General features: G+C 38.9%; 2 protein-coding genes across 2 annotated transcripts in view; both read left to right on the forward strand.

Moving 5' to 3' along the window:
• The window catches only part of DDX46 (DEAD-box helicase 46), a 41419-nt gene extending 26755 nt beyond the window's left edge, over window positions 1–14664 (forward strand). The window contains exons 21-24 of the mRNA XM_015824295.1: window positions 900–1118; window positions 3718–3862; window positions 10934–11007; window positions 12134–14664. Of these exons, the coding sequence (XP_015679781.1) occupies window positions 900–1118; window positions 3718–3862; window positions 10934–11007; window positions 12134–12181 (486 nt within the window). The 3' untranslated portion in view covers window positions 12182–14664. The remainder of the gene's footprint in view (window positions 1–899; window positions 1119–3717; window positions 3863–10933; window positions 11008–12133) is intronic.
• Window positions 14665–22784: 8120 nt separating this feature from the next.
• CUNH5orf24 (chromosome unknown C5orf24 homolog) overlaps window positions 22785–27120 on the forward strand; it is a 9563-nt gene continuing 5227 nt past the window's right edge. Inside the window, exon 1 of the mRNA XM_015824306.1 lies at window positions 22785–22798. The gene's annotated coding sequence lies outside the window, so the exon portion shown is untranslated. The remainder of the gene's footprint in view (window positions 22799–27120) is intronic.

Below are 27120 nucleotides of genomic sequence, written 5' to 3' on the forward strand. Positions count from 1 at the left end.
CCCAGCCTTGACTATGTGTGATGTTTCTTAGGTTGTGCATTTCTGGTGGCCCCGCACCTGATTTGTTACGTGTCTTGTGCTGTGCCTGTTTTTTCTTGCCTGAAAAAAATGCCAATTTGAATGCTGTAATTATCTGCAGCCCTCTAGATAATTTCTAGAGGGGTGGTAATATTGTCTGTTACAGCAAAAACAACAAAGACTCTTATCTCAAGACTAACAAATTTATTTTAGTGAAATAGATAAAATTTCTGCCAGAATAAATTAGTTGGTCTCTAAGGGTACCACAAGCCCTGTTCTTCTTTGTACAACTGGTAATTTATTTATAATAAAACCCTTTGTTTTATCTCTGTTTTCTTATCTATGTGGAGACTGGGAAATGAGATAATTGGAATAGAAACAAGAGTTGGCAATTGTTGCTAAAAATGTTATATGAGAAGTTCTGAAAGCAGGTTTCTGATTTGAAACTATCATTGTGGTTGTAAGAAGAGAAGAGAAACAGTTGACTTTTCCAATTTTGCCTGTTCTTTACATCTTTCTTCTCTGTACTAGACAGCATGGGAGCCGATGCTATGGCTGCAATATGAAGCAGCAATCTGTTTCCTATTCCCATCTGCCAGCATTGACAGATTGGGGACTGAAGTATCATATTTTAAAATCACAGTGATCTTTGAATAATTAAGAGACTGAAACACCGTAAAGGCCTTTATTTCTGCAAGCAGAGTCATATTATCATCCCCCTTAGGTAGTGTCTATGTCCAGCTTTGTTTATTTGACAAGCTTTCCGTTTCTCATTTGTTCAATTGCTTTATAACTTTTACCAAAATCTTGATATATTAAATTGCAAGTGGTATGTTTCTGAAATTAGTTTTTCTTTTTTCTTTTAATTTTAAATATTTCAGGATGTGATGCAGCAAGCTACAAACGCTATCCTGAGGGGTGGCACAATTCAGGCTCCAACAGTTTCTGCAAAAACTATTGCGGAGCAACTCGCTGAGAAGATCAATGCCAAACTCAATTATGTACCCATAGAAAAACAAGAGGAGGAGAAGCAGGAGGGCGGACAAAATGAATCTTTTAAGAGATATGAGGAAGAACTGGAGATCAATGATTTCCCTCAGGCAAGGATTGCTTTTCTCATTTTCGTTTAAATTGCAGAGGTTCTTAATTGCTATAACTCTTCTTCCTATAGTAATGTTTTTCTGCTCCCATGTAACTTTTTGTGTGTGTTTATGTTGCTTGTTTGATTTGTATAATTCAACTGCACATTTAGTTTTGAAAGAATGTTGTTGATTATAGTCACATCGCATTTTTCAAGCTTAGTATCAGAATAAAAATTGGCTTGTAAGGCAGTACTAACTATAGTCACAATACTGCCTTTCTAGATGTAGAAGGATTGAGTTAATCCAGTAATTATTCAACACCATCTCTGATATAACATAGAATTCCTACAGGAAAAGAATATCACATGATGAATCCTCAAAAAAAATTGATCTTTTAATGTTATTGACCAACCTGCAATATTCCAGGATAAAAAAAGAGATTGTATCATCATTCAGGGCCAGTCATGTGGCTTGATTTTCACAAGCTACAGATGTAACGTCATTGTGATTATTTTAAAACCAGCGACAGGCAACCAGGTCTCTGCCAAGATTTATCTCATACAGATCCTGCGTCTGTGCCTGGGGATCTTGGCCTAGGTCAGTGGTGGCGAACCTATGGCACGGGTGCCAGAGGCGGCACTCAGAGCCCTCTCTGTGGGCACGCGCGCCGTCACCCCAGTCCTAGGCCTTCAGCTGGGTTTTATAAAACCTTTTCACTTTAGGCCTCCGTCACTGTGTACAAAAAAAAAAGGTTCAATCAATCAGTCAATTTCAACTTCTCGCGGGGAAAAAAAAGATCTTGCAAAGTTGGAATTGATTGATTGAACTTTTTAGTCCCACCCAGTCTGCCATTACCACCGCAGCCACGCCCAGCCAATGGGCCACACCCACCCAGCACCTGACGATGCATAAGTAGGTTTTGGGTTGCAGTTTGGGCACTCGGTCTCTAAAAGGTTCGCCATCACTGGCCTAGTTAATCAAAATTAGTAGCATCCAATGAGGGTTGCCTTGAAGGACCTTTTATTTTAATCAACAATTCTGCAACCAGTGTCACTAAATGAAGAAAACTCCTCAGTTATATGGATAGCCTGACACTGTCTCTCATGCTCTCCTGTTGGCTAATGAGGGTCTGGGGAGCTATATTTGGAAAGATGATATGCTACTATTCCCTTCACTACTGAGGGAAAATCAACTGTTCCAGAGTTTTATTTGCAAAGTGTATGGATTCACGTAGGTGAAATGAGCAGAATAAAAATTAGATAGATAGATAGATAGATAGATAGATAGATAGATAGATAGATAGATAGATAGATAGATAGATAGATAGATAGATAGATAGATGAAGGAAGGAAGGAAGGAAGGAAGGAAGGAAGGAAGGAAGGAAGGAAGGAAGGAAGGAAGGAAGGAAGGAAGGAAGGAAGGAAGGAAGGAAGGAAGGAGGGAAAAAACAAGATCTATGTGGCTCAACTGTAGCAAATGTACTTCACTTTCTTTCAGATTTTCTAGCTTAAGTAGAATAGTGTTCTCTACTTTTCCCCACAACAACAACAACAACCCTGTGAGGTGGGTTGGGCTGAGAGAGTGATTGGTCCAAAGTCACCCAGCTGGCTTTCAGGGGTAAGGCAGGACTGGAACTCATAGTCTCCTGCTTTCTAGCCTGATGACCTAACCACTAGACCAGACTGGCTCTCAATATGCTCTTATCCTAAATAAAATTTGAAGAATGGTGGGGTGTTTAAAAGACAAAAGATTATCTTTATGATGAGGAGCACTTGGATGCCATTCAGCAGCACATAAACCAATTTGGTCATATTGGTGGTGAAAACATTGTCTTTGGAAATTACACTTGCTCTCTTAGAATTCCAGCCTCCAGTCTTATATGTATTCAGAAAAATGCTGCAAGCAATTGGGTGTGTTTGTAATATGCAATTTGGAGATACTTGTTTAGCATCCAAAGCAGCTTTGATATGTGAGTGGTTCCTATTCTTCGCCTTTTTTAGTATTGCAAAATCATTAGTGTGCACTCTTCATTGCTATGGCTCTTTATTCAGTTGTTTTACTTTATTTTGCTTGCTTTTTGACAGCACACATGCCCAAAACATAGCCCTTAACCAGATTGTTTCATAAACTTTAGTAGGAATATACAAAGTCCGGTTTCATGCTTTCAAGCATAAAGCTCTATAGTGCCTTTTAACACTTCCAAATTGTATTGTTTGGCTGAAAGCTGCTTAAATATATAATAAATAACTACATAAATAAAAATTATCTCTGCCTTTAGTAAATGAAATCCTGTGAGAGAAATTTTATTCTTTGAAGTGAGATGAAGCTATAAAATAAATAACACGATAACAGTGCAAAGATGAACTCTGGCATAGAAAAAATGCCAAACTTTTAACAGTTAGCTCAAACAGTATTTCCAGAAAGATAAACTTATTAAATTAAGCTTTTTAAACATTTTTTTATAAAATGCTATGCAGATGGATCTTAATTAGTTTTTTCAATGAATAGAATTTACATAGATGCAATTTTAAGTATCTGATAACTTTATCATGCAACCTTGCAAAATTCATCTTATTTTAAATTTCACTTGACATTTTCTTATCACTTTCTTTTGCAGACTGCTAGATGGAAAGTGACTTCAAAGGAAGCACTGCACAGAATAAGTGAATATTCTGAAGCTGCCATTACAATCAGAGGAACCTATTTTCCTCCAGGCAAAGAACCCAAGGAGGGGGAAAGAAAAATTTACTTGGCTATTGAGAGTGAGTATGACTAATATTTTTGAATATTAGAGTGAGTATGACTAATACCCTACCTTAAATAATCTGAGAAGGAAGTTAAGAAATACGTTTTTCTTAATGAAGTTAACAAAAGTCAAGTCAAGTTGTTCCTTAGAAAATAATTACTAAAGAAGAGTGCTTAGACACGTTTCTGGCTGCTTCTATAAAATATAAATAAAGTTATCTGACCTTGTTCTAGAAGAGTCTGAAGCAGCATGAGATGGTGTATGCCAGGGGTAGGCAACCTTGGCTCTTTTATGACTCGTGGACTTCAACTCCCAGAATTCCTGAGCCAGCATGGCTGGCTCAGGAATTCTGGGAGTTAAAGTCCACGAGTCATAAAAGAGCCAAGGTTGCCTACCCCTGGTGTATGCTGTTGATCTCAGAGGCATGGAGAAAAAGTATAGTATTTTTTATACGTTATATCAACTATGGCATCAAGCAAGTGCTTGGGAAACTGAACATTGCTTTGCATTTTTCCTGATTTACATGTTAAGTAAGCAGGTGTCCAGAACAATGTTTATGGTAAGCGCCCTCCCCATTGGTAAATGGTCCACTGCTAACCAGAATCTTAGAAGAGTTGCTACGAAGAAAGAAATTTAGCAAGTTGAGCAAAATAAACAATAATAGCTTTCCCTTTCAATTGTGCCCCAGATTCCATTTCCCTGTTGGTTAATCTTTTGATGATTCAGTTTGCTCTTTTAAAGAAAAGAGCAGGGTGTGCACAGATACAAGAGAAATGGAGAAAGACGTAAAGACAAGGTGACAAAAAGTCACAGAAACAGGCAGTTTTACATTTCAGCAGAGCAAGCTTGCACATTTGACTGCAAGAGAACTGTTTTGTCATTTTTGTTTTAAGCTCTGTCCAGCTGAGCAAACCAAAGAATAGCAGCAGGGCATCAGGTTTGGTTTGTTTGTTTTCTTCATTCTTGGCACTGGTTACATTTGCTATCTGATGAGGAACCGGTAACTTACATAGCGATTAATATTTTCTCAATTGTTCCACCTAAGGATAGAGAAAGATCATAGGGTTCGTCTCTCCACTACCTGCCCCAAACATGGCCTATAAACATCAAAATCCAGCCTTACTGGCCCAATTGTTGAAATAGTGCATGGTGCTTTAATCAGCAGCTATCCTTTTCATTTCTTGTACCAGCCAAGTTACATTTCACTCATAGAGTCTTAGGGAGCAATACATATCTTTTCCCAGTTTTGTTGAAGATAACGGAATCCGGCTTCCTGCATGGAAATTCAGCTGTCTATTTTTGCAGAAACTTGTTGTTGTCTAGAGTTTACTTTTTTCTGTCTCCTGTGATAGCTGAGTAACAGATTGTTTTATTTCTAGCTTGGAGCACAAGCTATTTCTAGCGTGTAACCTGATGTGTAGGTTACTCTGTCTTGGTGTCATGAACCACAGCTTTTATCCTTGAATAAGTGTGTGGTTTCTGTTCATTTTTGACAATTACATTCTGATTATTTTTTGCCTCTTGAGGCACTTGTAAGAGGCAAGGGGATATTTCTTACTTTTTCCCTTATGCATTATTTCCTTGTTGCTCTTTTGTAAAATTATAAAAACAAGATAATTTAGTGTAATGGTTATTTACTAAGAACAATCTGTTCCAGATACGTTAAGATTTATATTCAAGTATGAATATAAACTCAGTGGAATTAGCTGCACTTTCCCTAGAGTAGAATTTGACTGTAAATACAAAGGAAGTGAACTTACTGCAATAGGAGCAATCTTTTTATGCTCATAAGCCTGCATCTAATATTTTTATGGACATGTAATTTTTATTTTGAAAGTTTTATGGAATTGTTGCTTTTAATCTGTTTGGTTTAGTGCTTTATTTTTATGTTTGTTTTACTGTAAAATGCCTAGAGTCAATTTGGTATTGGATAGTGTAGAAATAGTGTAATAAATAGTGGAAGTGGCTGTTTGGAGAAGAAATTTGGGGGGTTTTCATGTGTGCGTAACACACATAGTCTATAGTATGGATTATGGTTTTTATGTGTTCTTTATCCTCAAATGGAATTTAGTTCATGTTAATATTTTTCATTATCTTGATCTGATAGAATTTTCTATCAGCATTTGGAGGTCTTCTAGTCCAGCCCCCTGCTCAAGCAGGAGAACCTATACCATCTCAGACAAGTGACTGTCTAGCCTCTTCTTAACAATCTCCAGTGATGGAGCGCCCACGATTTCTGGAGGCAAGCTGTTTCACTGATTAATTGTCCTCAGCATCAGGAAATTTCTCAATTCCAGGTTGCTTCTCTCTTTGATCAGTTTCCAACCATTGTTTCTTGTCCCGCCCTCCGGTGCTCCGATGAACAACATGACCCCCCTCTTCTTTGTGGCAGCCCCCCAAACACTGAAACACTGCCACCATGTCTCCCCTATCCCCTCCCCTCTCAAGACTAGCCAAACCCAAGTCCCGCAGCCGCTCATCGTATGCCCCTGTCTCCAGGCCCTTGATTATTCCAGTTGCTCCTCTCTGAATCCCCTCCAAACTCTCAACATCTTCTCTGTGATATATATGGTGACCAAAATTGGCCTTAGCATTCCAGGTGCGGTCCCACCAGGGCCCGACAAAGCAGTACCAATACCTCGTGCGATCCTGACTCCATGCCTCTGTCCATACAACCCAGAATTGCATTGGCTGCTGCTGCACACTGTCGGCCCACGGCCATGTGATTGCCCACCAGGACTCCAAGGTCCCTCCCACAGCTACTGTCCCTAAGCCAGGCCTTGCCAAATCCGCACCCGTACTCTTGACCTTTCCTGCCCAAATGTAAAACGTTGCCCCTCTCCACATCAAAACTCACCCTGTTGGACAGGGCCCATTGTTCAAGCCCATCAAGATTTCCTTGGATCCTGAGTCCGTCCTCTGGGGTGTTGGCTACTCCCACCAGTCGATATCATCTGCAAATCCAATGAGCCTCCCTTCAACTCCCTCATCCAAGTCGTCGATGAAGACATTGAAGAGCACCAGGCCTAAGACGGAACCTTGTGGCACTCCACCGCCCACCTCTCTCCATCTGGATACAGCGCCGCCGAGGACTACTCGTTGAATACGGCCTGCCAGCCAGCCACAGATCCATCCTTTAAAATAAAGTGAATCTTATCAATAAACACTGACGCACTGTAGGCTATTTTGAAAACCTTAACAATTTTTTTTTATATAACAAATTTTATTAGTTTTCCAATTTAATATCCAAGTATTTAGAAAGCAACGTGGTGACTGGGTAATCAATAGTTCAGTAACAAAATTTTTAGTACATATCTCAGATTGCATTATCAAAAATTCCTTCTCTATTTATTATTATTATTATTATTATTATTATTATTTATTAAATTTATATACCGCCCTATCTCCCTTATGGGACTCAGGGCGGTGAACAGGCGATACTAAAAACCACGATAAATATACACAAGTTTCTGTTCTAAAATCAAATTTCCCTTAACATTTGATATAACATACTTAAACTAGTAAATTTCTAACCATAACAAGTTCAATTAAGACATTTGACAATCTAATTTTTGCTTATACATATCCATATCCTGTTTTTAAGTTTTACCTAATTCTTAATTTTTAATTACAGTATTCCAATTTTAACCTTTAACATCCATAATATTCGAATTTCTGGTAACCAAAATTTCCTTTATTTCACTACACAAAAGTTATATCTAAAATACACATGTTACTTAGTTAAATATATTCTTATTTTATCTCCTAAGCATTTTCTATTTCTCATCCTAGTACATTACAGCTTACTAATAGAGTAACCTTTATTGTCTCAAATCCATTAGTAAGTCAAAAGGCCTCATTTTTTAAACCTCACTCTAGCTTTTTCTGCCAACCAGGTTTCCATACCAACATCCTTAAGTTGTCAGATAGGTCTCCTTTCATTCCAGCACATGTTAGTTGAATCAAAGGAGACCATCCAGTCATCAATTTTTCAAAAGAACTGGTCCATTTATAATCATTAAGTTGTTGCCGTCTCGCTGTTTGTTCTAGTGTCTTTATCTTCAATTCAGTCTGGTCTTCTTCTTCCTCAGGTTTCTTCTGGTTTAAGTAAAAAGTCATGTCCAATTTTATCATTATTGATTGGTTATCTAGGTTTTCAATGTGTTGTCCTGGTTGTTCTTTAGCATCCTCTGTTTTGGTGTTACTTTGTTCCGCTTCTGATACTTTTTGGGTTGTAGGTTCTTTAGTTGTAATCAGGATTTGGTTGTCAGAATTTTCAATATATTGTTGTTGTTCCTTAAAGTCTTCTGTCCTGGTATTGATTTCTTCCGCTTTTGTTGTTTTCTGGGTTGTAGGTTCATTAGTTGGAGTCTGGGTTTCAGTTTGTAGGTTCAAGTTAGCGCCTTCGTCTTTCAGTCTGGATTTAATTATCTCAGTAGCTTCAAGAATTTTTTCAAGTATAAGTTTATAATCAAGCGAAGTTGGTTGCTGGTCCCCCCTCCATTTCTGAAATAGTTATAGATAGTCCTTTAGTGGAGGCTAATTTTGTAGACAAAAGTCAGTGAATGTTCACCTCCACAGTTCTTAAAAACCAATTTCACCTCCCAGCTGTTTCAGCTTTTTATCTTTAGATAATACCAAGGACAGATCTAGGCTGTAAACAGATCTCTTTGCCAGGGATATTCAGTTGCTATACCAAGCTTCACCATAAGATGTCCCCGATAGCACTTAAAATCCTTTTCAGAAAGGCTAGATTTTTATCCAGTTTAGGTTCTTTTCTGGGGGAGGGGCAGCTGTTCTTGTTTTTTTTTTTCAAGTAGCTAAAATAGCTGGTTCCCGTGACATAGGAACTTTTTGAGTTGCCAGATCTAAAACACATGTAAGTCCAATTATTTAATTATATTTTTTCAGGGCTTTATTTCCCCTGTGTAGGCAAACACCGCCATCTTAGAGGGTGGGGAAAAAACTGTTCCCTTCCCTTCTCTCCTCATGGGGGAAGCAATTTCAAAGAGCTTTTGCAGAAAAAATACTTGGGATAGAAAGAAGGTAGTATCTCACCCAGATCCTCTGCGGTACTTTCAGGTGCTTAGTTGTAAGTTTGGCTTTGGCTGGAAACGGCATAAGTGATGGGCCACATGAATGGCCGATCTTTTCCCCGTCAGTCAGAAGAGCTGCTCCGGATCAAACGGGGGGCTGCTGCCCCTCCGCGATCAGTCGGAGGTTCTCTTCACGCTTGTCGCCCCTCCAGGGCGACTTTTGACCCTTTTCAGGGTCCCCCGGCGGGAGAAAACTGGACGGTGGGGGAGTGATCACCCCGCACGTCCGCCGGCGCCGCAATCGCCAACCGTAAGCCGAAAACCTTAACAATTCTGAGAAAGTAGCTTGCAGTGTTAAAATGAATTACATAGATGTTNAGATGTTCTTTTATGTCAGGGGTGGGCAATTAATTTTTCCAAGGAGCCATATAAGAAACTAGGACTGTTGTGGGGATCCAAACCAATACTGTGAAGGTGCATAGGCATGTATGCTTACGTAAATTGAAAAAAAATAGCAGTTGCCTTCAAAATAAAAGCAGTGCAATTCTGTTGCTTCCTTGACATACACTTAATTTACATTTGATTTCTAATTTCTGTTTGACCTCATATGGGCCAGACAGGGACAGCCAAACAGGTCGGTTTTATGCAATAGTACAGTGGTCCCCGACCTTTGTGGCTTGGCAGCCCGGCTTGGGAGGTGGGAAGAGGGGAACTGGATGTGCGAGCAACGGAATTGGGTTGCATAAGTGGGTGGTCGGAGCAAGCACATGTACAACTCGATTTGCACGAGCAACGTGCGAGCATGCACAAACACAAATGCCTGCCAGCCCGCCATTTGTGTAAGTTGAGCAGTGCATGCGCTTGCTCCGGCCACCCACCCACACAACCCAAATCTAAATAGGCCATGGCCCAGTAGTTTGGGGTTTGCAAGGGTTTGGGGACCCTTGCAAATAGTATTCCCTTGAAATAAATGAAAATATTTTTAATCCATAGATAATGTACCTCTAAAATTATTTTTTGTAAATTGCTAGGTCATGGAGACAGGGTCATAAGCAGATTAGTATGTATTTTTCTCTTTGGCAATGCCTGACTAGTCAATAGTCTAACAATTCTGCAATTGATTACTTTCTATATATATGTAATGACACATATAAATTGATACATAAGTATCAATAAGTTTAAGTTTAAAAGTTTAAAGTTTAAAAAACAGAAGATTATTTATTCAACTTCCCTGTATGGTATGATAAAGAAGCTAGAAGTCCAGTATTATAATTTGTAAATACACAAATACAATTAATGTAATTAATATTAAGAGACAAGGTAAATATACTAAAATGTAGATCCATGTTACAATGTATCCATCACTATCATTCCATAAAATAATAATCTGAGTAAAGATTTTGGTTTAGGTTTATATGTATAAAAAGTACCTAACAAAGTTGTACCAATAATCATAAAACAGATTAGAATACAATGAAGTAATCTTTAAAATTGGGGCCTAGGTAATTGGAATAATCAGTTTAGCTCTATTTGATGGACCAAGAGCTAAGGCTATACTCTCTTCGGACATGATCTGAAACAAGTGCTTGAACCTTCTGTGCATACCAACACACCATATTTCTGCTTTTAAAGGCATCTGAATGTTTTACAGGCTTCTATGCTAAGGGAGTGTGGGGGAAAAAGTTTCCAGAGATGTATAGCCTCAGGGAATGTGCTCTTTAAAGTTAAGGAGACTTTTAAAGCCACATAAGAAACTTGGTACAACTGTTGCTTTATATCTGTCATTTATATTTACCTAAATGAGTATATCCTGGTGCAAAAGAACTTGATTATTTTATGTATTTATTTGCATGCTTGTTTGTACACTGTATAGGCTGCCTAACTGCTAACAACTCCGGCCAACTGTTGTGAGATAGTACAAAATGATACTAATCAGTTTTAAAGTATACATTTAACATGCAATGTGTGGATTATTTAAAAGTCTTTAAGACAACTCTCCTATGTTTAGATAGCTAAATGTTTTATGGGGGGGTATTGCTTTGCATTTCCAGGTGCCAACGAATTGGCTGTTCAGAAAGCAAAGGCAGAAATCACCAGGCTTATCAAAGAAGAGCTTATCCGATTGGTAGGTAAAATATTATTTCACGATTTCTATAGAAAATATTAAGAGGCGTCTGTCTATATGTACGAACTCCTAATGATTATATGCTCTAATACTAATTTTGCAAAGCCTGCACTGGCTGTTGATCAGTTTTAAAATTCAATTTAAGTTATTTCGACCTATAAAACCCTTCATGGCTTGACATACCTAGGTACCTGCAGGATGACCTGTTCCAAACAGAATCAGCTTGTAAGATTTTGTAAGGAACAGCTGCTGGAACAGCTGTTTTGGCACTTCCAGTGGTTGAGGCAGATTGAAATAAGATGCTGTTTTTCTGTGATGACGCTGTCGCTTCGGAATTCTCTTGATTTAACACATTGTGCCATTTTTACTGAATTTTTGATGACATGATAACAAAAATCTATTGCAACATCTTAAATCTACTTATTCAATATTGCAAATCCTGAAGTCTTGGAGTAATGAATTTCTAGTTTATAATTTACATTAGAAGAAAATTTTGTTACAAACAAACTATATTTTTCTATAGTTAAAATCTGGAAGGTTTTTTAGAATTACATTACATTTTTCTGTAAAAAAGCAATTTTCTTTCTGTATATATTTTCAGTGAAATATTTATGCTTATTTTATGCATCATTGTGTTTCTAATTCACCTGTACAGTGTTATTTTGAAGGAATCTTATTCCAGTGATGATGCAGTGACCGAAATAGCTTTAACACAATTAAATGCTTATTGAACTTTGTTTTATACTCCTTCTTTTCATAAGATTGCATTCAGAATTGTCTGTTTGAACAGAAGGGTCCTTCTGATGACAGAGAGATTTTCTGTACTGGAAGAAGATGGCAATTTTTCCCCAGTGTCTGCTTGCTTCAACAGTATTCCCCACCCCCAAATGCTAGTTCATATAATAGTTTAAAGACATTTCACCATTTAGTATGGATTTTCAAGACTATTGGGAGGAATTAATGAAAGCTCTGCTTCACAATAATCCAATTTGTGGAGGTCTGTTCTGTGCAACTCTGAATTAAACATGTGTTTTTGTTGCTTTTTATACTCATATTGACTTACTGTTCTCTTAATCATTATCAATTGCATCTTTGATTAATAACATACTCATTTGTTCTCTTGCAGCAAAATTCATACCAACCAACCAACAAAGGAAGATACAAAGTTTTATAAATATTTGGAGCAACTTTCTCTCTACTAGTTTCTCGTTTGTGAAACATTTTTGTTTACCTTTGTTGTTTACTGCTTATTTGTACATTGCTTTTTAAAAATATTGTGATTTGATTAAAGATCAAGATCAAAATTATTTTGGTGGGGGATTGTTTTCTGCATATGGAACCACAGTTTCAAATGAGCATAATTATTATTTTTTATTTGTATTGTTTTCATTTTCAACTTACTAAATAAAGTCAGTTAATAATCTTCATGAAAAATATATAGTACAATCTCAGTTCAAAATATTTTAGGCAGGAGTGGGATGTTACAGCTGTTTCTTGTTCACCTTTTAGGAAAAGAAAAATTATTTAGAATGAAGATTAAAATTTCCTCTGGTGTGTGTTAGATTTTTCCCCCTCCTTTCCTTCACTTCCTGATCATATTAAGAATCTTTTGATCTTCTAGAATGTCATGCCAAAAAAGAGTTGGCATGATGCTGATGGATAACAGTATCACATTTTAGAAAATGGCCAATTAATACAAATGTATATTTAATTAAGGGGAATATTGTACTTCTGTAATATGAGAAGTCTTTTTTGGACAGAGAAATATAGATTTAATCTAACTCACTGCATAGATGGGGTAGTTTTATTTTTCCAGATTTTTTTTCATGATTACATAAAAATAATTACTGAAGTACCTTCAGCATTGATGACTGTTTTCTTGGAAGACAGCAACCTATTTGAAGATCACATTTGATTTTGGAGTGCTTAACCATCGGTACCCATGTGAATTGTTACAAAATAACTTTTTCAAATTCCTGTCATTTTCATTTTAGTATTATTCAATAATTGGAGGTATCGGTAGGCATGTAATAGTCCAGTTTGGAAATGTCCTATGAAAAAGCATGTTCCTCTGTACAAATTTTCACTGTAAAATATGAGCAGAGATCTAAATTTAAAAGCATACAGACCATTCCCAGACATTGGAAGAAAGGGGCAGGGGAGAAATCTATGGCAATGAGGAGGGAATTATTGATAAAGGAATTGCCAATTCCCAAGCCTGCTTGTCTCACATTATCCAGGAGAAAAAACGGAAGGGAGGATTAACATTAGGTATTTATTTGCTCACCAGTTTTTAAAACTTTCTTTAGATTTTAATGGAAGGGAGAAAATATATGTTAATTCTAGGACTGTTCTAATTTTGTACCCCATTCCAAGTGTTGAGGTGTCTGAGGAATCGAGGGAAGGTGCATCCAACGAATCTCAAACTTTTTTGTCCCTATTACCTATAGGGCGTTGCCAGTGTGGCAGCTTTTTCGGTAAAGTTTTCTGTTGCCAATCCAGGTAGATGACACTGGGACATCCTCTCTAAAATGTCAAACACTCATATTTTTCAAAACATTAAGTTAAATAGATTGAGAGCTGTTAGACAGTGACACTTTTCTTTGTGGTATAGTGTGGCTCTTCTATGTTTTTGTTCTAAAGCTAACATGTAATTTTGAAGTACTGGAGAGAGAAAAAGTGAGAGTATGGTTTTGATTTGAAATACTCTTGTGTTGGGAAATTTCTTAGAAAAGCCCTGATGGCACTTCAATATAGGGGGGAAAATTAATTCTTGTTATATTTAAAAATGTGTCGCAGTGGTTTAGTTGTTGGCTAGGACCAAGGCGAAACAGATCAAATCCACCCTCAGCTGTAGAAGCTCATTGGTGAGTCTCCCTTCGCCTCCCTGTCTTGTCTCTCACAACTCAACTTTCTGCACAGGATTAATGTTCGGGGAAACGTTGGAGATGGGACTATTAGGTGTCTGCCTTGCGTTTCTGGAGAAGAAGTTGAATATAAAGCTAATCAGAAAAACACACTTTCAGTTTTAGAAGGAATGCAAGTCTTTGTAAAAAAAAATGTGTTTCACTATATACATGTTTTCTAACTGCTTCATTAAATAAATAAAATTGTCTCATTCTTTTCTGTACATATTGAATAAGAAAAAAATTGTCCTGCTTTCATGGCCACGGACTAGTATTTATACATAATCATTTCATTAAAGAAGTCTGCTGGTTTTAAAAACCTTCAGTGATAAATTTGTACTGCAGTTCAAGATCTGTCCAGTTGTGTCTGTTCTGTTGATGGGAGGCTCTGATTCAGGAGGGATTCCAGTGAGATATTTTTGCTAATTCTCCTTTGGTGCTTCAACCCCTCAAACTTCTTTTTCTCCAAACATACTCCACAGAATTGGAGAATATTTTGGAACAGTGTGCAAAGTTAAATGGGAGAAGAAATTTGCAGAAAATATCTATTTTTCTGTTCACAGAAGCTTCCATTGAATTAAAAGTTTGGGAGAGGTGTTTGTTTTTATAGCAGAAATATATTTACTGTAGTCATTCTATTTATATACCACTAAATCAACACAGACCCAGTGGTTTACAGAACAATTGGTTTAATTGGATACAACCTGCAATCTAGAAACCTTAACATTATTTAAACTGTATTTTGTTTCGTCATCTGCAAATGAGTGTTTGAATGCAGACTATGTTAGAATTTGTTGACTCAATTGATTTAGCCTCTGAATACTTTTTAAGTAGAAAAGTGGAATAAAAATATTTTAAATAAACACCAAAATGTCTGCTTAGAGGAATTATTTGCATATGTATGAGTGGTAGGAGCCAGATCAACCGTAGTACAGAAATTTTATGTGCATAGTAAAGACAAGGCTTCCACAGAAAGCTACTGGATAAGGGCAAGGTGTGCAATTTTTTACATAAATTAAATTCCTGATTTTGGAATCTTCTTTTACAATGGCATTTTCTAATTAATCCCACACATATATCCTTTTGCCTCCAGTCCCTTTTCCTGCTGTGTTTTGCCTAAGATTGTAACTCAGCTGATAAGACCTTTGACTTAGAAGATTCTGTAGATATATTCTCATGTTATCCTGCTTCCCCTTACAGGAATCATTTGAATTGAACAGATTTTAAGAGAAGTGTATGAAGATGCCTGTGTGTGCATGCAAATTTATGATTTGTATGATCTAGTTCAGCCCCACCTTTTAAGACAAGTTTGCTTGCTTACTTTTCCCAGTCACATGAGTGAAAAGGAATGTGCTGCTCTTGTGATTATTTTTCTTGACCAAGATCACTTCCAAATATGGTATCTACTTAAACAACTTTGTGTTCTTAAAGGGTAGGTTTTTGTAGAAGAAATTTCTAACTGCTGGTTCACCCTGGTTTAGGACAGGAAGAATGCCTTTCTGTTCAGCACAGTTAACTGAAAAAATACGTCTTAAGGATAGTTGGAAAAAGATTATGGGACATTTGATACAATATTATATATTTTAGATTGCTTTTAGATAAATGATAATTATGGATCCATATTTTTTGTCACATAGCTTCATAGGTTAGCTCAAAACGAACTAAAATATCTGTGGGTATTCCCTATACAGCTAATAATATAGTATATTAACTTTTATATATTGGATTTCATATTTAATAAATATTCTGTAAATTTGGGCATCCCACTGTCTTACTAGTTAGAAACATCTGAAAATAAAATTTCATGTGGGAAGCCTTGTCTGTGAAACTTAGTATATGTAGCTAATTATCTCAAGGTAATCCTGTGTAAGAAAAAGAAGCAAACAGAAGAGTTTCCTGAAGAAAATGCATTTTGATAATATCACAAAATCCTGGAGAAACTGGTTGAGAAAGAATAAACACTGATTTCACTGCACATAACCAGTATTACTGTAGGTAAACAACTGTTCAAAACTAAAATTGAGATCTGCTAAATTGAAGGTCAATTCAGCATCTGGTTGTGAGGAGGAGGGCCCTCCCACAAACCCCAGCCACAGAGAAATTTGCAAGATGACGAAAAGATCACTTTTTTTTACATTAAAGAAGCTGCTTTGATTTTCAGCAACTGGTATTGATTCTTTATTGAAGCTTGAAGCACTGAAAAACACATTTTGTTTAAGAAAAGGAAGATTATATGTGATTATAATATGCAAGGTGGTCCAAGTCTTACAAGAAAGTAAGAACAGTTAAAAAGGCATTCAGCTTACAGATTTATATTACTGTAAGAAAGAGCTTTTTTAAGAGGCAGAGTTGTCTTATCTCCACATTCAACTGAAGTACGATTTGAATGCTTGCTGTTTTGCTGCAGCCTTCAATGGAGGCCAGAGATATGAGATTAAAATCAGTGAGGCAGAAAGAGATCTCATACATAATTAACAAAATCATTATGGAGTACAAAAGTAGGTTTCGCTGAAACCATTTTATATTGCTTCTATTATTTAGTGGACCAATGTAGGTAAGGCAACCATGTCATTGCTATTCCAAATCTTAATTTTTTAATCAAGGATTTGGCATTACAAGAGCAATATATATGTGTGTGTGTGTGTGTACTTTTTAAATAATAATATGTGATTTGCCCCCCTCCCATACTATTCCTCCAGAATGGCTCAAGACTGTGCATGTAATATTATGGTCTAAAACACTGATTGCTGGAACAATTATTCTTCCCAGTAAAACTGGTACCTTTATGAGCTACAAGGAGTCCTGGAAAAGAATCCAGTCTGAAGGAAAGCCAAATGGTTTTAATAATTCCTTTCCATGACAGACACAATGCATGTTCCAATGTTTAGTAGTTCTAGTAGCAGGAAATAACAAAATATTTAAAAGGTTCCAAGAATGATGTTTGCAAATGAAGGCTGGAAAATGTAGTACTGATTACTGGATCTTGGTAAAACAGTAGTATATATAGCAAAAATGGTATCTGCTGAGGTGATATTTTCAGAGTCATAATTTTTGATCGGAGCAGTAGGCATAAGCTTGTTGATAATTCATCCGTTCTTCCTTGAAATTCCTTAACTAACAAAAAGGAAGAGGGAAATGGTCCTGATTCCCCCCTTTTTTTTTTTTGTACTCCATTTCCCCCCCCCCCCAAGAATGGATTATCTGGACTGGTAGTATCTTTACTTCAGGATGGAAATCACATATAAAACGAGAAGAAAAACCTCACTTCTCCACCTCTTCTTAGATAGATCCTACTTTTTCTCTATCTCTATCCATAGCTGAAATCTTGCAGACTCAAGAGGCGAGCCAAACCTGATCTCCTTCCCTCATTTGCCAGCCTTTTTGCTTATCTCAGAGACCAACTTCTGAAGCCAGGCATGTCCCCCCAACTAGACTTGAGCCCAGTCTGCGTGACCTTTATAGAGATGGTAGCCTATCAGTGTCTTCCACTGAACTGGCTTGCTATATGGCCCTAAAGAAGCTGGTTAGTTTTATACAAGCTGAGGCAAACCCCACCAGTATGCTGCCTTCTGATACTTTGGAAGCACAGCCTTCCTCGGTCCTTTGAAGCAGTTTTATTGAGTTCAGCTTCTCCTGATGGGCTGGATCCAGAATCCGATGAAGTAGCTTGCGAACCATGTTTATTCAAGATGAAGTGTTGCAAAATATGGAGAGTCTACATCCTTCCTCTGTATGAAAGTATTTGTGCATTGGCTTGTTAATACTATGTAGTTATGAGTTGGTAATAACTTCCCTCTACTACAATTGTTCATAGTTATATGGAAATGAATTCTACTGATTTAAATGCAGTTGCTGTGCAAACAGGTCTATTCAATTCAGTGTTGACTGCTGGCAGCTGTCTGGACTAGACCTGCAGTTTTAATGGTAAGATTTTCAGAAACAGTTTGCCTTTGTCTTCTTCCTAGAATGGAGAGAGAGAGAGAGAGAGAGAGAGAGAGAGAGAGAGAATGACTGGCCCAGGGTCACCCACAGTTAGCTGGCTTGGTGTCTAGGGCAGGACTATTGTAGAATTCACAGTCTCCTTGTTTCTAGCCTGGTGCCATAACCACTACACCAACCTAGCTCTGCAAACAGGTATATTTGTACAGGATTCTATATTTGTATAAAATCAGGAGGAGTCTGGTAGCCCTTTCTCAAATGTATTTTATTAAAAGTTATAAACTTTCATGAGCTCATTTCATCATATGTAGGGGCAAAATTGATCAATTTAATCACCCCATACATCTGGTGAAGTGAGCCACAGATCATGAAAGCTTACGCCCTTTATTGAAATGTGTTGGTCTGAAAAGGACTACCAGATTCTTCCTGATTTTTGCCTATCATAAACTAACATAGCTGTCTATTTATGTCCATCTCACCAAATTCTTCTGAACATTCATTTATATACATGCACAATTCTATCTAGGTCATTAAATTAGGAACAGAGATTTGTAAAGGTAAATATTTGTTTAAAGAAACATAAATATTAAAGATTTCTTTAAAGAAACATAAATATTAAACTGCAGCTGCCACCAGGAATGTGCATAAAGAAATTAACATTTATATAATCCGTAAAGAAGATTTTGATACTAGGTTGAAGAGTTTAGCATTACTGATTTTGTGCTTCAGCCAATTATCCTAAATAGCTGAGCAAGACTGGGAGTCCATTTTGTAACAAGCTTCTCTTTAAAAAAAAATAGTAAAGAAACTGCATTCTGGCTCCTTTCAGCTACAAGCATTATCATGAAAAGTGCAGTAGATTAATATTTAATTGTTTGTTTGCTGCTGCAGAGACTCCACTGTCTCATGCTGTATGTATCCAGCTACTTAAATGTAATGTGTGCCAGCAGGGGAACAGATGACGTCTTCTCTATTCAAAAGCACAAGATGGTTAAAAAAATAATAATAACCCCAACAACCTACAATGACTTGCTTTAAAATAATCTTAATGCTTATTTATACTGCATTATGGGAGGGGAGAAAAGGAGTTTCTTTTGAACATATTTCTTTAAAACAAATGTTGTTCCAAATGTTGGTTTTCCATTGAGTTTAACTTTCTTATGGCTACATCCATAATCCGAGTTTTAAATTTGTCTGTAGCTGGTGCTGTTAAAAATCAACATATTGGTATATGCCAGTGGTGGCGAACCTATGGCACGGGTGCCAGAGGCGGCACTCAGAGCCCTCTCTGTGGGCACACGCGCCGTCACCCCAGTCCTAGGCCTTTAGCTGGGTTTTATAAAACCTTTTCGCTTTAGGCCTCCGCCACTGTGTACAAAAAAAAGGTTCAATCAATCAGTCAATTTCAACTTCTCGCGGGGAAAAAAAAGATCTTGCAAAGTTGGAATTGATTGATCGAACTTTTTAGTCCCACCCAGTCTGCTATTACCACCGCAGCCACGCCCACCCAATGGGCCACACCCAGCCAATGAGCCACACCCACCTGGCACCCGACGATGCATAAGTGGGTTTTGGGTTGCAGTTTGGGCACTCGGTCTCTAAAAGGTTCGCCATCACTGGTATATGCCTAGAATCTGGAAGCTGAATATAACATAAAACAAAAATGGACACTGGGCAAATTAAAAGTTATAGAGGCACTTTTAATATTCATTCATTGCAAACCAGATTTGTGAGTCAGAACCAATACCATTAGAACTGACTGGAAAAAAGGATTGCCACAAAGGATTCTTATTTTTACGTCATTTAGGAAAACCTAAATTATGTAAATAGTCTGCCACAGTAGGGGGGATATGCATGGGCTGACCAAGCCTGGATGTTCTATTATCAGTTTCCTATAGAGAAAATGGCACATTGACATCAAGCAAGGGCTGTCCATCCAAAATCCTCCCAAATGCTGGAGGAGGATCAGTTCATTTGCCTAAAGTTCATCAGGCTGCAAGACTGATTTTTTTTTTCATATATTATTACAAAAGTCTCTAAAGCAGTGCTTCTCAACCTCAGCAACTTTAAGATGTGAGGCTTTCAACTCTCAGAATTCCCCAGATGCCATACTGGCTGGGGAATTTTGGGAGTTGAAGTCCACACATCTTAAAAGTTGCTGAGTTTCAGAAACACTGCTGTACTGGGTGAAAAATGAAAAGTATCTCAGTGTGATAGCTAGCAATATTTTTCAGACCAGATCCTTAGCCTTGGTTTTATTGCTGGGTTGTTCCCCCCCCCCCCAAGATATACCCAGAATGAATGATACAATCTAGCAATCCATCAAACGAGGATGGCGAAATCCTCCTTTTCTCGTCTGGCAGAACAGAATTCTGTGTCTTGTTTGCTCTCCCCATTCTTCTTGCCAAATAAGGGGGCTTCCTTTCTGCCTCTGCCTAGGAGAGATTTTCTTCTGTTGCTATCTTTTCAGCTCCTTGTTCAGCACTCAGACCTGGTCCTCCTCCTTCTCGTCTTCCTCCACTATGGCTTTCTTCCTTTCCTTGAATACCTCCAGCCTCTTGGCCCACTTTCCTGGCTAAGCCTTGCTTCCCTTTGCCCTTGCTCAAAGACCCCAGACCAGCCTCAGGAACTGCACTTACTTTCTCAGAACAGACTTCAAGGCACCAACTCTGAACCCCTTGTAGCCAGAAGTCCCTCAGGCATGAATCCAGGTGAACCACTCAACCCGACCCCAGGTCCCTCAGATCCCTGGTAGGTTTCCATGGCCCAGCCTATGCATCTTCCAGGGTATCCTGGCCTTGCTGGACAAAGTATCAATCAGTGTGGGCCTAAGAAAACAACTTGAGGCTACATGTTTGAGACTCCTGCCATAAAATCAGTATAGAGAATACTGTACTTAAGAAAGCTTACATGGTTCAAAGCTGATGGGCACAAATTCTGATCCTGATATTAGTTATAATATGCAATATGATGAATTAGTTATAATATGTAACACCAATAATCACAAATAGTATATGCATATATATATTGATGACTTTTTTGAGGGGTGGAATCAGGCTTTTTTTTTCCTTTTTAAAATGATAAACTACCCATCTAAAGGAGGCAAAACTGCCCTGAGTGCTATTATATAGAATCTGAGAGACCTGTTCTCAAATCTCCTCCAGAAAAGAAAAAGTTCTACAACCTAAGGAAGCATTAACTTTTGTGGTATATTCATTGAATGTTTGGACTAGGTCATATTCAGCTTATCAGTTGTACAGAAATGCCTTCATCAGCCCATGAGAATTAATATGCTTGTTCATTGCTCCTATATTGAAAGAATGTTGGATATGATAAACTACAGAAATCTTATTATTTATGAAGGGCTTTCAGAAACATGCCAGATTAACTTCAGGTAGTTGATGCTTCTACACATTTGACACTGCTGCCAAATTCATTAACAGCTGAAACTGAAGGTGGCAGATTTATCATGTATAAGGATTTCAGTAAAGGAAGGAAATCCTGATAGGCAAGATACTCCAATGGATGACAGCTCATGAAGTTCAAGCACTCTTTGATAAAAACAGATTTTCTAGCTTTTAATTAAAGCCCAATTCTGACAGGACTGACTGTAATTGTTTACTGCCTCTCAAATGGGTGGAAATACAAACATTGTTGGGTGCAGTATTTAGTAAAATCTGCAGACAAATCTCTCACTTTTTTTTCCATTTCTACCCAAGTCTTGAAATTGTTGTCACCTGAGAAGAAAATCTTCTCACTTCCTTTAGTCTTATCTGCTATGGAGTGTCTCTCCAAAAGAAACCCACTGAAGACCTACTCTGCTGGCAGCAGTTCTTTTATTTTTTATTAGACCAGTGCGCCTTTTCATATATTTCTGCTCTGTTTTGCTATTAAGCAGTTTAATTTCTCTGTTCTTAATTATCTTTTCATCTAATAACTTGGCTTTTGCAGCCTTTGTTATGGCTTACCCAGATTTGATTTAGTGTTTTTTATTATCCATCACCCAGGGAGATTTTAGCCATAGGGCAGCTCATAAATCCTAAGACATAAACGAAAAATGCACCAGGATGTGGTGATGTTTAAGCACTGATTTATGCACATATGCGGTTTCCTTTAGCAAACACACACACAAGAAAATGATTATATTGAAGCACAAAAGACATGTAAGTCAATTCGCTTTATTGTTTCCAGTATTATTGGGTCTGCAGCCCTGCACCCAGCCCTTATCAATCCTAGCCCTTATAGCGCTGAGCGATCCCCGCGCTTCTAGAGTCTGCTCCTGAAGGTCACAGCCTGTGGCCCCCTCTCCTTCGGGGCCACCTGAACCCCCCCCCCTCCGGCCCCGTCTCCCCGCGTTTCGCTCGCCGTACCCCCGCAGAGATGCCTGCCAGCTGAGCCCCCCGGGCAGCCCGAGTCCGCCCCAAAGGCGGAGGGCACAGCTCGGCGGCTCCCCGGCTCCGTCGTTTCGCCTCCCAGGCACATGTGACGTCGCGTCGCCCCTGGAACGCGCCAGGCCGGGTTCGCCGGGCGGCTGTTCCCTCCAACGACCGCCCCAGCCAGCGGCCTCTTTCGGAGGCGTCCGCCTGCCGCTCCCTTCCTCCGCTCAGAGCAGCCGCCGCCGCTCCACCCCCGGCTCAGCCTCAGCCTCCCCCTCACCCGCTCGCTCCCGCGGCGCAGAGACCCAGACCCGGAGCGCGCACGCTGCCGCCGCGGCTCCCTGCAGCTGCTTGGCCCGGTTGGCTCGGCGAGGCCCGCTCCCCCGCCCGTGGATCTTTCCGGCTCGCCTTCCCTCTCGGTCTGCCCGTCTGGGAGGAAAGCGGCGGCGGCGGCGGCGGGGAGGGGGCCGCAGCGCCCCGCAAGGACCGGCTCCGACCCTGGTTGAGCTCGCGCTTCCCGGACCAAGCGCCCCCCCTCCCCCCAGCGTCACCCCTCTCCGGATCCCACAGGTAGGAGCCGCCCGCGGGCCTGGCGTCGCCTCTCCGCCCGCTTCTTTGCATAGGCGAGCAAGATGGAGCCTCGCCCAATTGGCTCCGTGCGAGAGAAAGAAGGGAAAGGGCCGAGCAGCGCTGCCTGCCTGCCTGCCTCCCGCGGGCGCAGCTCCTGAGATCAGGACAAGCCCACCCCTCCATTTGACGAGGGAGAGAGAAGGAAGCGAGACGCTTTCCTCCTCTGGGGCAGGAGCGTGAGCCCCTCTTCCCATCTTCCCCTCCACCTCCTGGGAGGAACCGCGACATCCGCCGTCTGGAATAGCTTTCGAGCCTCTTGTTTGCGCCCCGCTGCATTGGAGAGGGAGGCGGTTTTGCGCCCCCTTCCACCCCGATTCTCCGGGCCCCGGAGCGACTTGCTGCCCTTTCCTTAAGTGGCGTTTGTTCTTTCGACCGAAGAGAGCTTCGGGAGACAAAGTACCGTTTGCGTACTTCGGAACACTTCGAATAACTGTTGCCTTTATTTTGAATCCTGCCTTTAGAGGAATTGGTCGGAATCGCTACCCCGTTTGATAAGTGGGAGTCTGTAAACGGGGGGAGATCCTGTCCTCGTTTTAACTATTCAATTAGAAGTAGCAAAAAAGGGAAGGGTGAGAGAACAGGTCAAAAAGGTAACTTGTTTATTAGGTAAATTGCTTTGAATAAAGCAGATGGCAAGTCCTAATGGTTTTGATCTGGGGGAACAGTAGCAAAACTCATTAAGTCCTGTGCCCCCGTTTCCTGATTTATTCTTCCCTCGAGCTTATAATAAAGTGCTCTGTGTAGCACATGCTCTCACTCACATATCCCAATGCAATATTCCCTGTAAATATCTTAGGAAGGCCGCTGACACTCCGGTGCTTTGGGGGGCAGTGGTGAGTGAAAGAGAAGGGGTAAACTGCTGTAGTTCTTTGTGTTACTTATTGCTTTTTGCATTCAGCAGCCATGGGAATCATGCAGCTCTCATACATACAGCATCTTTCTGGAATTTAATTCATTTTCTTAAATGTCCTGTTTAATTTGTCTATTACAAACGGCTGCACTTTTTCTCTCCTTATTTATATTTTATATATTTCAGTAAGTGCACAAATAAGGTTATAAATATTAACTTGCTAATTAAGGGTTTTAATAAACACAGCACATGTTTATTAAAACCTATTATTTGCATATCTCTAGGTTTGACTCATATCTAGGTTGCGCTTTTACTGTATGTGGAATCCTTTTGATTATACATGTGGTCTGCGTCTTTGTTTTTAAATATTTAGTCTACAGCCCTGGGCATATTACAGAAATAGGTCTCATATGTACAGAATTATATTGTTATTTTTCCATTAAATTTGTATTTGTTGTGTTTTTTTTAATTGGGGAGCTGTGTATTACTTTGTACTATGGAAAGAAGAATGAATTCCTGATTATTTCTGTTCACGATATGGCTGCAAATTTTTTCACCCTGAACATTCAAAATTTCAAGGTGGCCTTTTGCTTCCTTTAAAATTCTCTGTTTTTTCTTTTTCTCTCACCTTTTTCAGGTTCACTGTAGAATTAAAAAGACAATAGCATCTGCAGAATATGTCTTCCACTATGCATCAGGTCTATTTTATCTCTAGCACCCTTGCTCTTGTAGTGGTGGTGTACAATGATAAAAATCAAAAGCATATACAGATAAATTAACCTTTTTAGGGAAAAGAAACATAGACTAGGCCACAAGATAGCTGTTGAGAAAAAGTGATTTCCGTTCTTGGATTTTTTTATGCAAATATTCCAGCCCCTGTCTGTTTACTCTATCTAAGTCCTAGGATACTGTCTGACAGATCTAGATTTAATTGGTGGCTAGATGGAAGATATCTTATATTCTTCCCCTTGAATTATATTATGGAAAAAAGAGTAGGTATAAATGTATATATTCTCCTTTTTCTTTGAGTCAAGCTTAGCTTTTGTGATTTAATGGAAACATATGTACAAACATGTACAAAATTATTAGTTTTATTTGTAGTCCCTTTTCTTGCAGGAGTTCAAAGCAGTATAATTAGTATTCCTTCCTCTTATTCTAGCATTGTCATCATATCCTATAAGGAAGGTACGATGGAGAGATAGTAATTGTTCCAGAGTTATTCAGTGAGTTTCCTAATGCTAATTCAGAATTCTGCTGTATTGCCATAGTGTTTTGTCCTTGTTATGAACCTAAAAATATAGAAAGGTCAGCATAGGTATATTCTAAGACAAGATGGGAATACTGTATCCTCTCTTGTTTAGGACATTAGTTTTTAAAAATAACATTGCTTAACTGTAAAAAAAATCTAGATTATAACTCAATTTTAAAAAGTTCTGAAGCAAAAAAAGAAAAGTATATTTTGATGGGTTTTGGATCCAGATTATGATTCAATGAAATTCTGCGTCTGCAGGACAGGAAATAGGTAGATGATCTTTATATTTCATTCTTTTCTGTGTACAACTAGTCTTCAACTTACAACTGTAATTGAGCTTACAATTACTGTGATAATTTGTGCTGGTCATTAAGTGGGTTATCCTGTAACTGCGTCCAAGTTTACGTCCTTTTTGTGGTGGTCATTAATGGACGTCATAGTCATTAAGTGAACTCATTGTTCACTACTGCCATTTTTTTACCCTAAACTGGAAGTAAATGGTGGTTTCGGGCAAAAATGCCATAAATCGTAGCCATGTGACTGTGGGGATACTGCAAACAACCATAAATGAGGGCCAGTTGCTAAGTACCCAAAATGTAGTCATGTGCCGGGGGGGGGGGATGGCTGTCAGAATTCAAATCTGGATCATAAGTACTTTTGGGGGGAGGCCTTTGTAACCTTGAATGGTTGCTAAATGACCAGTTATCCCAAAGATGCTTTTTCACGAGGCAACTGGACTTTGACCAGTTGTTAAGTCGCGAACTACCTCTGCTGCATTTTCTGAAGAGCTGTTCTGGAAAACAGTCTCTTTGGAACAGTCTGATAGATAATATAATGAATTGCTGGAGCAGAGAGGATTACAGTAGTCAAGATTGCCTTCATCTCTTTTTTCAACAGGAAATTTTATTGGATCCAGTGCTTTCCAATAAAAGAAAAAAATTATTCCATCTTGATTCAGTGCAGTTTTTATATTGTGCAGTTGTATTGTATTTACTAGAAAGGAAAATAAATTCTGCTCCCCTCCAAATATTTAGCTTTAAAATGGGATGTTGATTGTAGTATTTCTGAGAACATAATAGAGACTGATGATTTGTATGTGTGTGTGTGTGTGTGTGTGTGTGTTTGTGAATGTTCTTTTGTATGGATGTCTTAATTTATAAAGTTGTTTTTCTTTTGAGTAAATACATTGCACTGTGTCAGGCATAATTTTAGAAGAGCTTTTATTTCTTATCTAAATAAAAAAGGGATTGCTTATCAAAATGCTTCCAGCTGTAGTTTGTATAAGTCAGGAATGTCTAGTCTTGCTCAGCATGGATTGTACTGCTGTCTATTATTCTTTAGACTTGTGGGAGGGAACATTGAGGCCTGGAGTTGGCAAGGGGAGGATGTGAAATAGGTATGGCCAAATTTTCAGTGATAGATTTGGAATCTTCCATTTTGGGAATAGGCTAGGGCAGGGGTAGGCAACTTTGGCTCTTTTATGACTCGTGGACTTCAACTCCCAGAATTCCTGAGCCAGCATGGCTCAGCTTGGAAACCTCTCCCTTTCCCCTCAGCATGGCTGGCTCAGGAATTCTGGGAGTTGAAGTCCACGAGTCATAAAAGAGCCAAGGTTGCCTACCCCTGGGCTAGGGTTATCTTTGGCATATTGCCTCTGCTAAATCTGTTTCGGGGATTACAGTACAGGTGGTCCTCGATTTACAACAGTTTGTTTAGTGACCATTTAAAATTACAACAGCACTGAAAAAAGTGACTTATGACCATTTTTACACTTATGACCGTTGCAGCATTGCCATGGTCACACGATTTACATTTGGATGCTTGACCACTGATTCATATTTATGACGGTTGCAGTGTCCCAGGGTCATGTGACCATCTTTTGCGACCTTCTGACGAGCAAAGTCAATGGGGAAGCCAGATTCACTTAACAACTGTGTCACTAATTTAACAACTACAGTGATTCATTTAACAAATGTGGTAAGAAAAGTCGTAAAATGGGACTCACTTAACAAACTTAATTAAACAAATTAACTTAAAAAACTCGCTTAACAAATTTCTCACTTAGCAACATAAATTCTGGGCTCAATTGTGGTAAGTCGAGGACTACTTGTTATTTTTGTGTGTTTTCTGATTTAGTATGGCAGGAAATCATACTATCAG

Source organism: Protobothrops mucrosquamatus, unplaced genomic scaffold, assembly GCF_001527695.2.
Source record: "Protobothrops mucrosquamatus isolate PMUCROS unplaced genomic scaffold, P.Mucros_1.0 scaffold_186, whole genome shotgun sequence".
In the NCBI taxonomy this organism is placed as follows: domain Eukaryota; kingdom Metazoa; phylum Chordata; class Lepidosauria; order Squamata; family Viperidae; genus Protobothrops; species Protobothrops mucrosquamatus.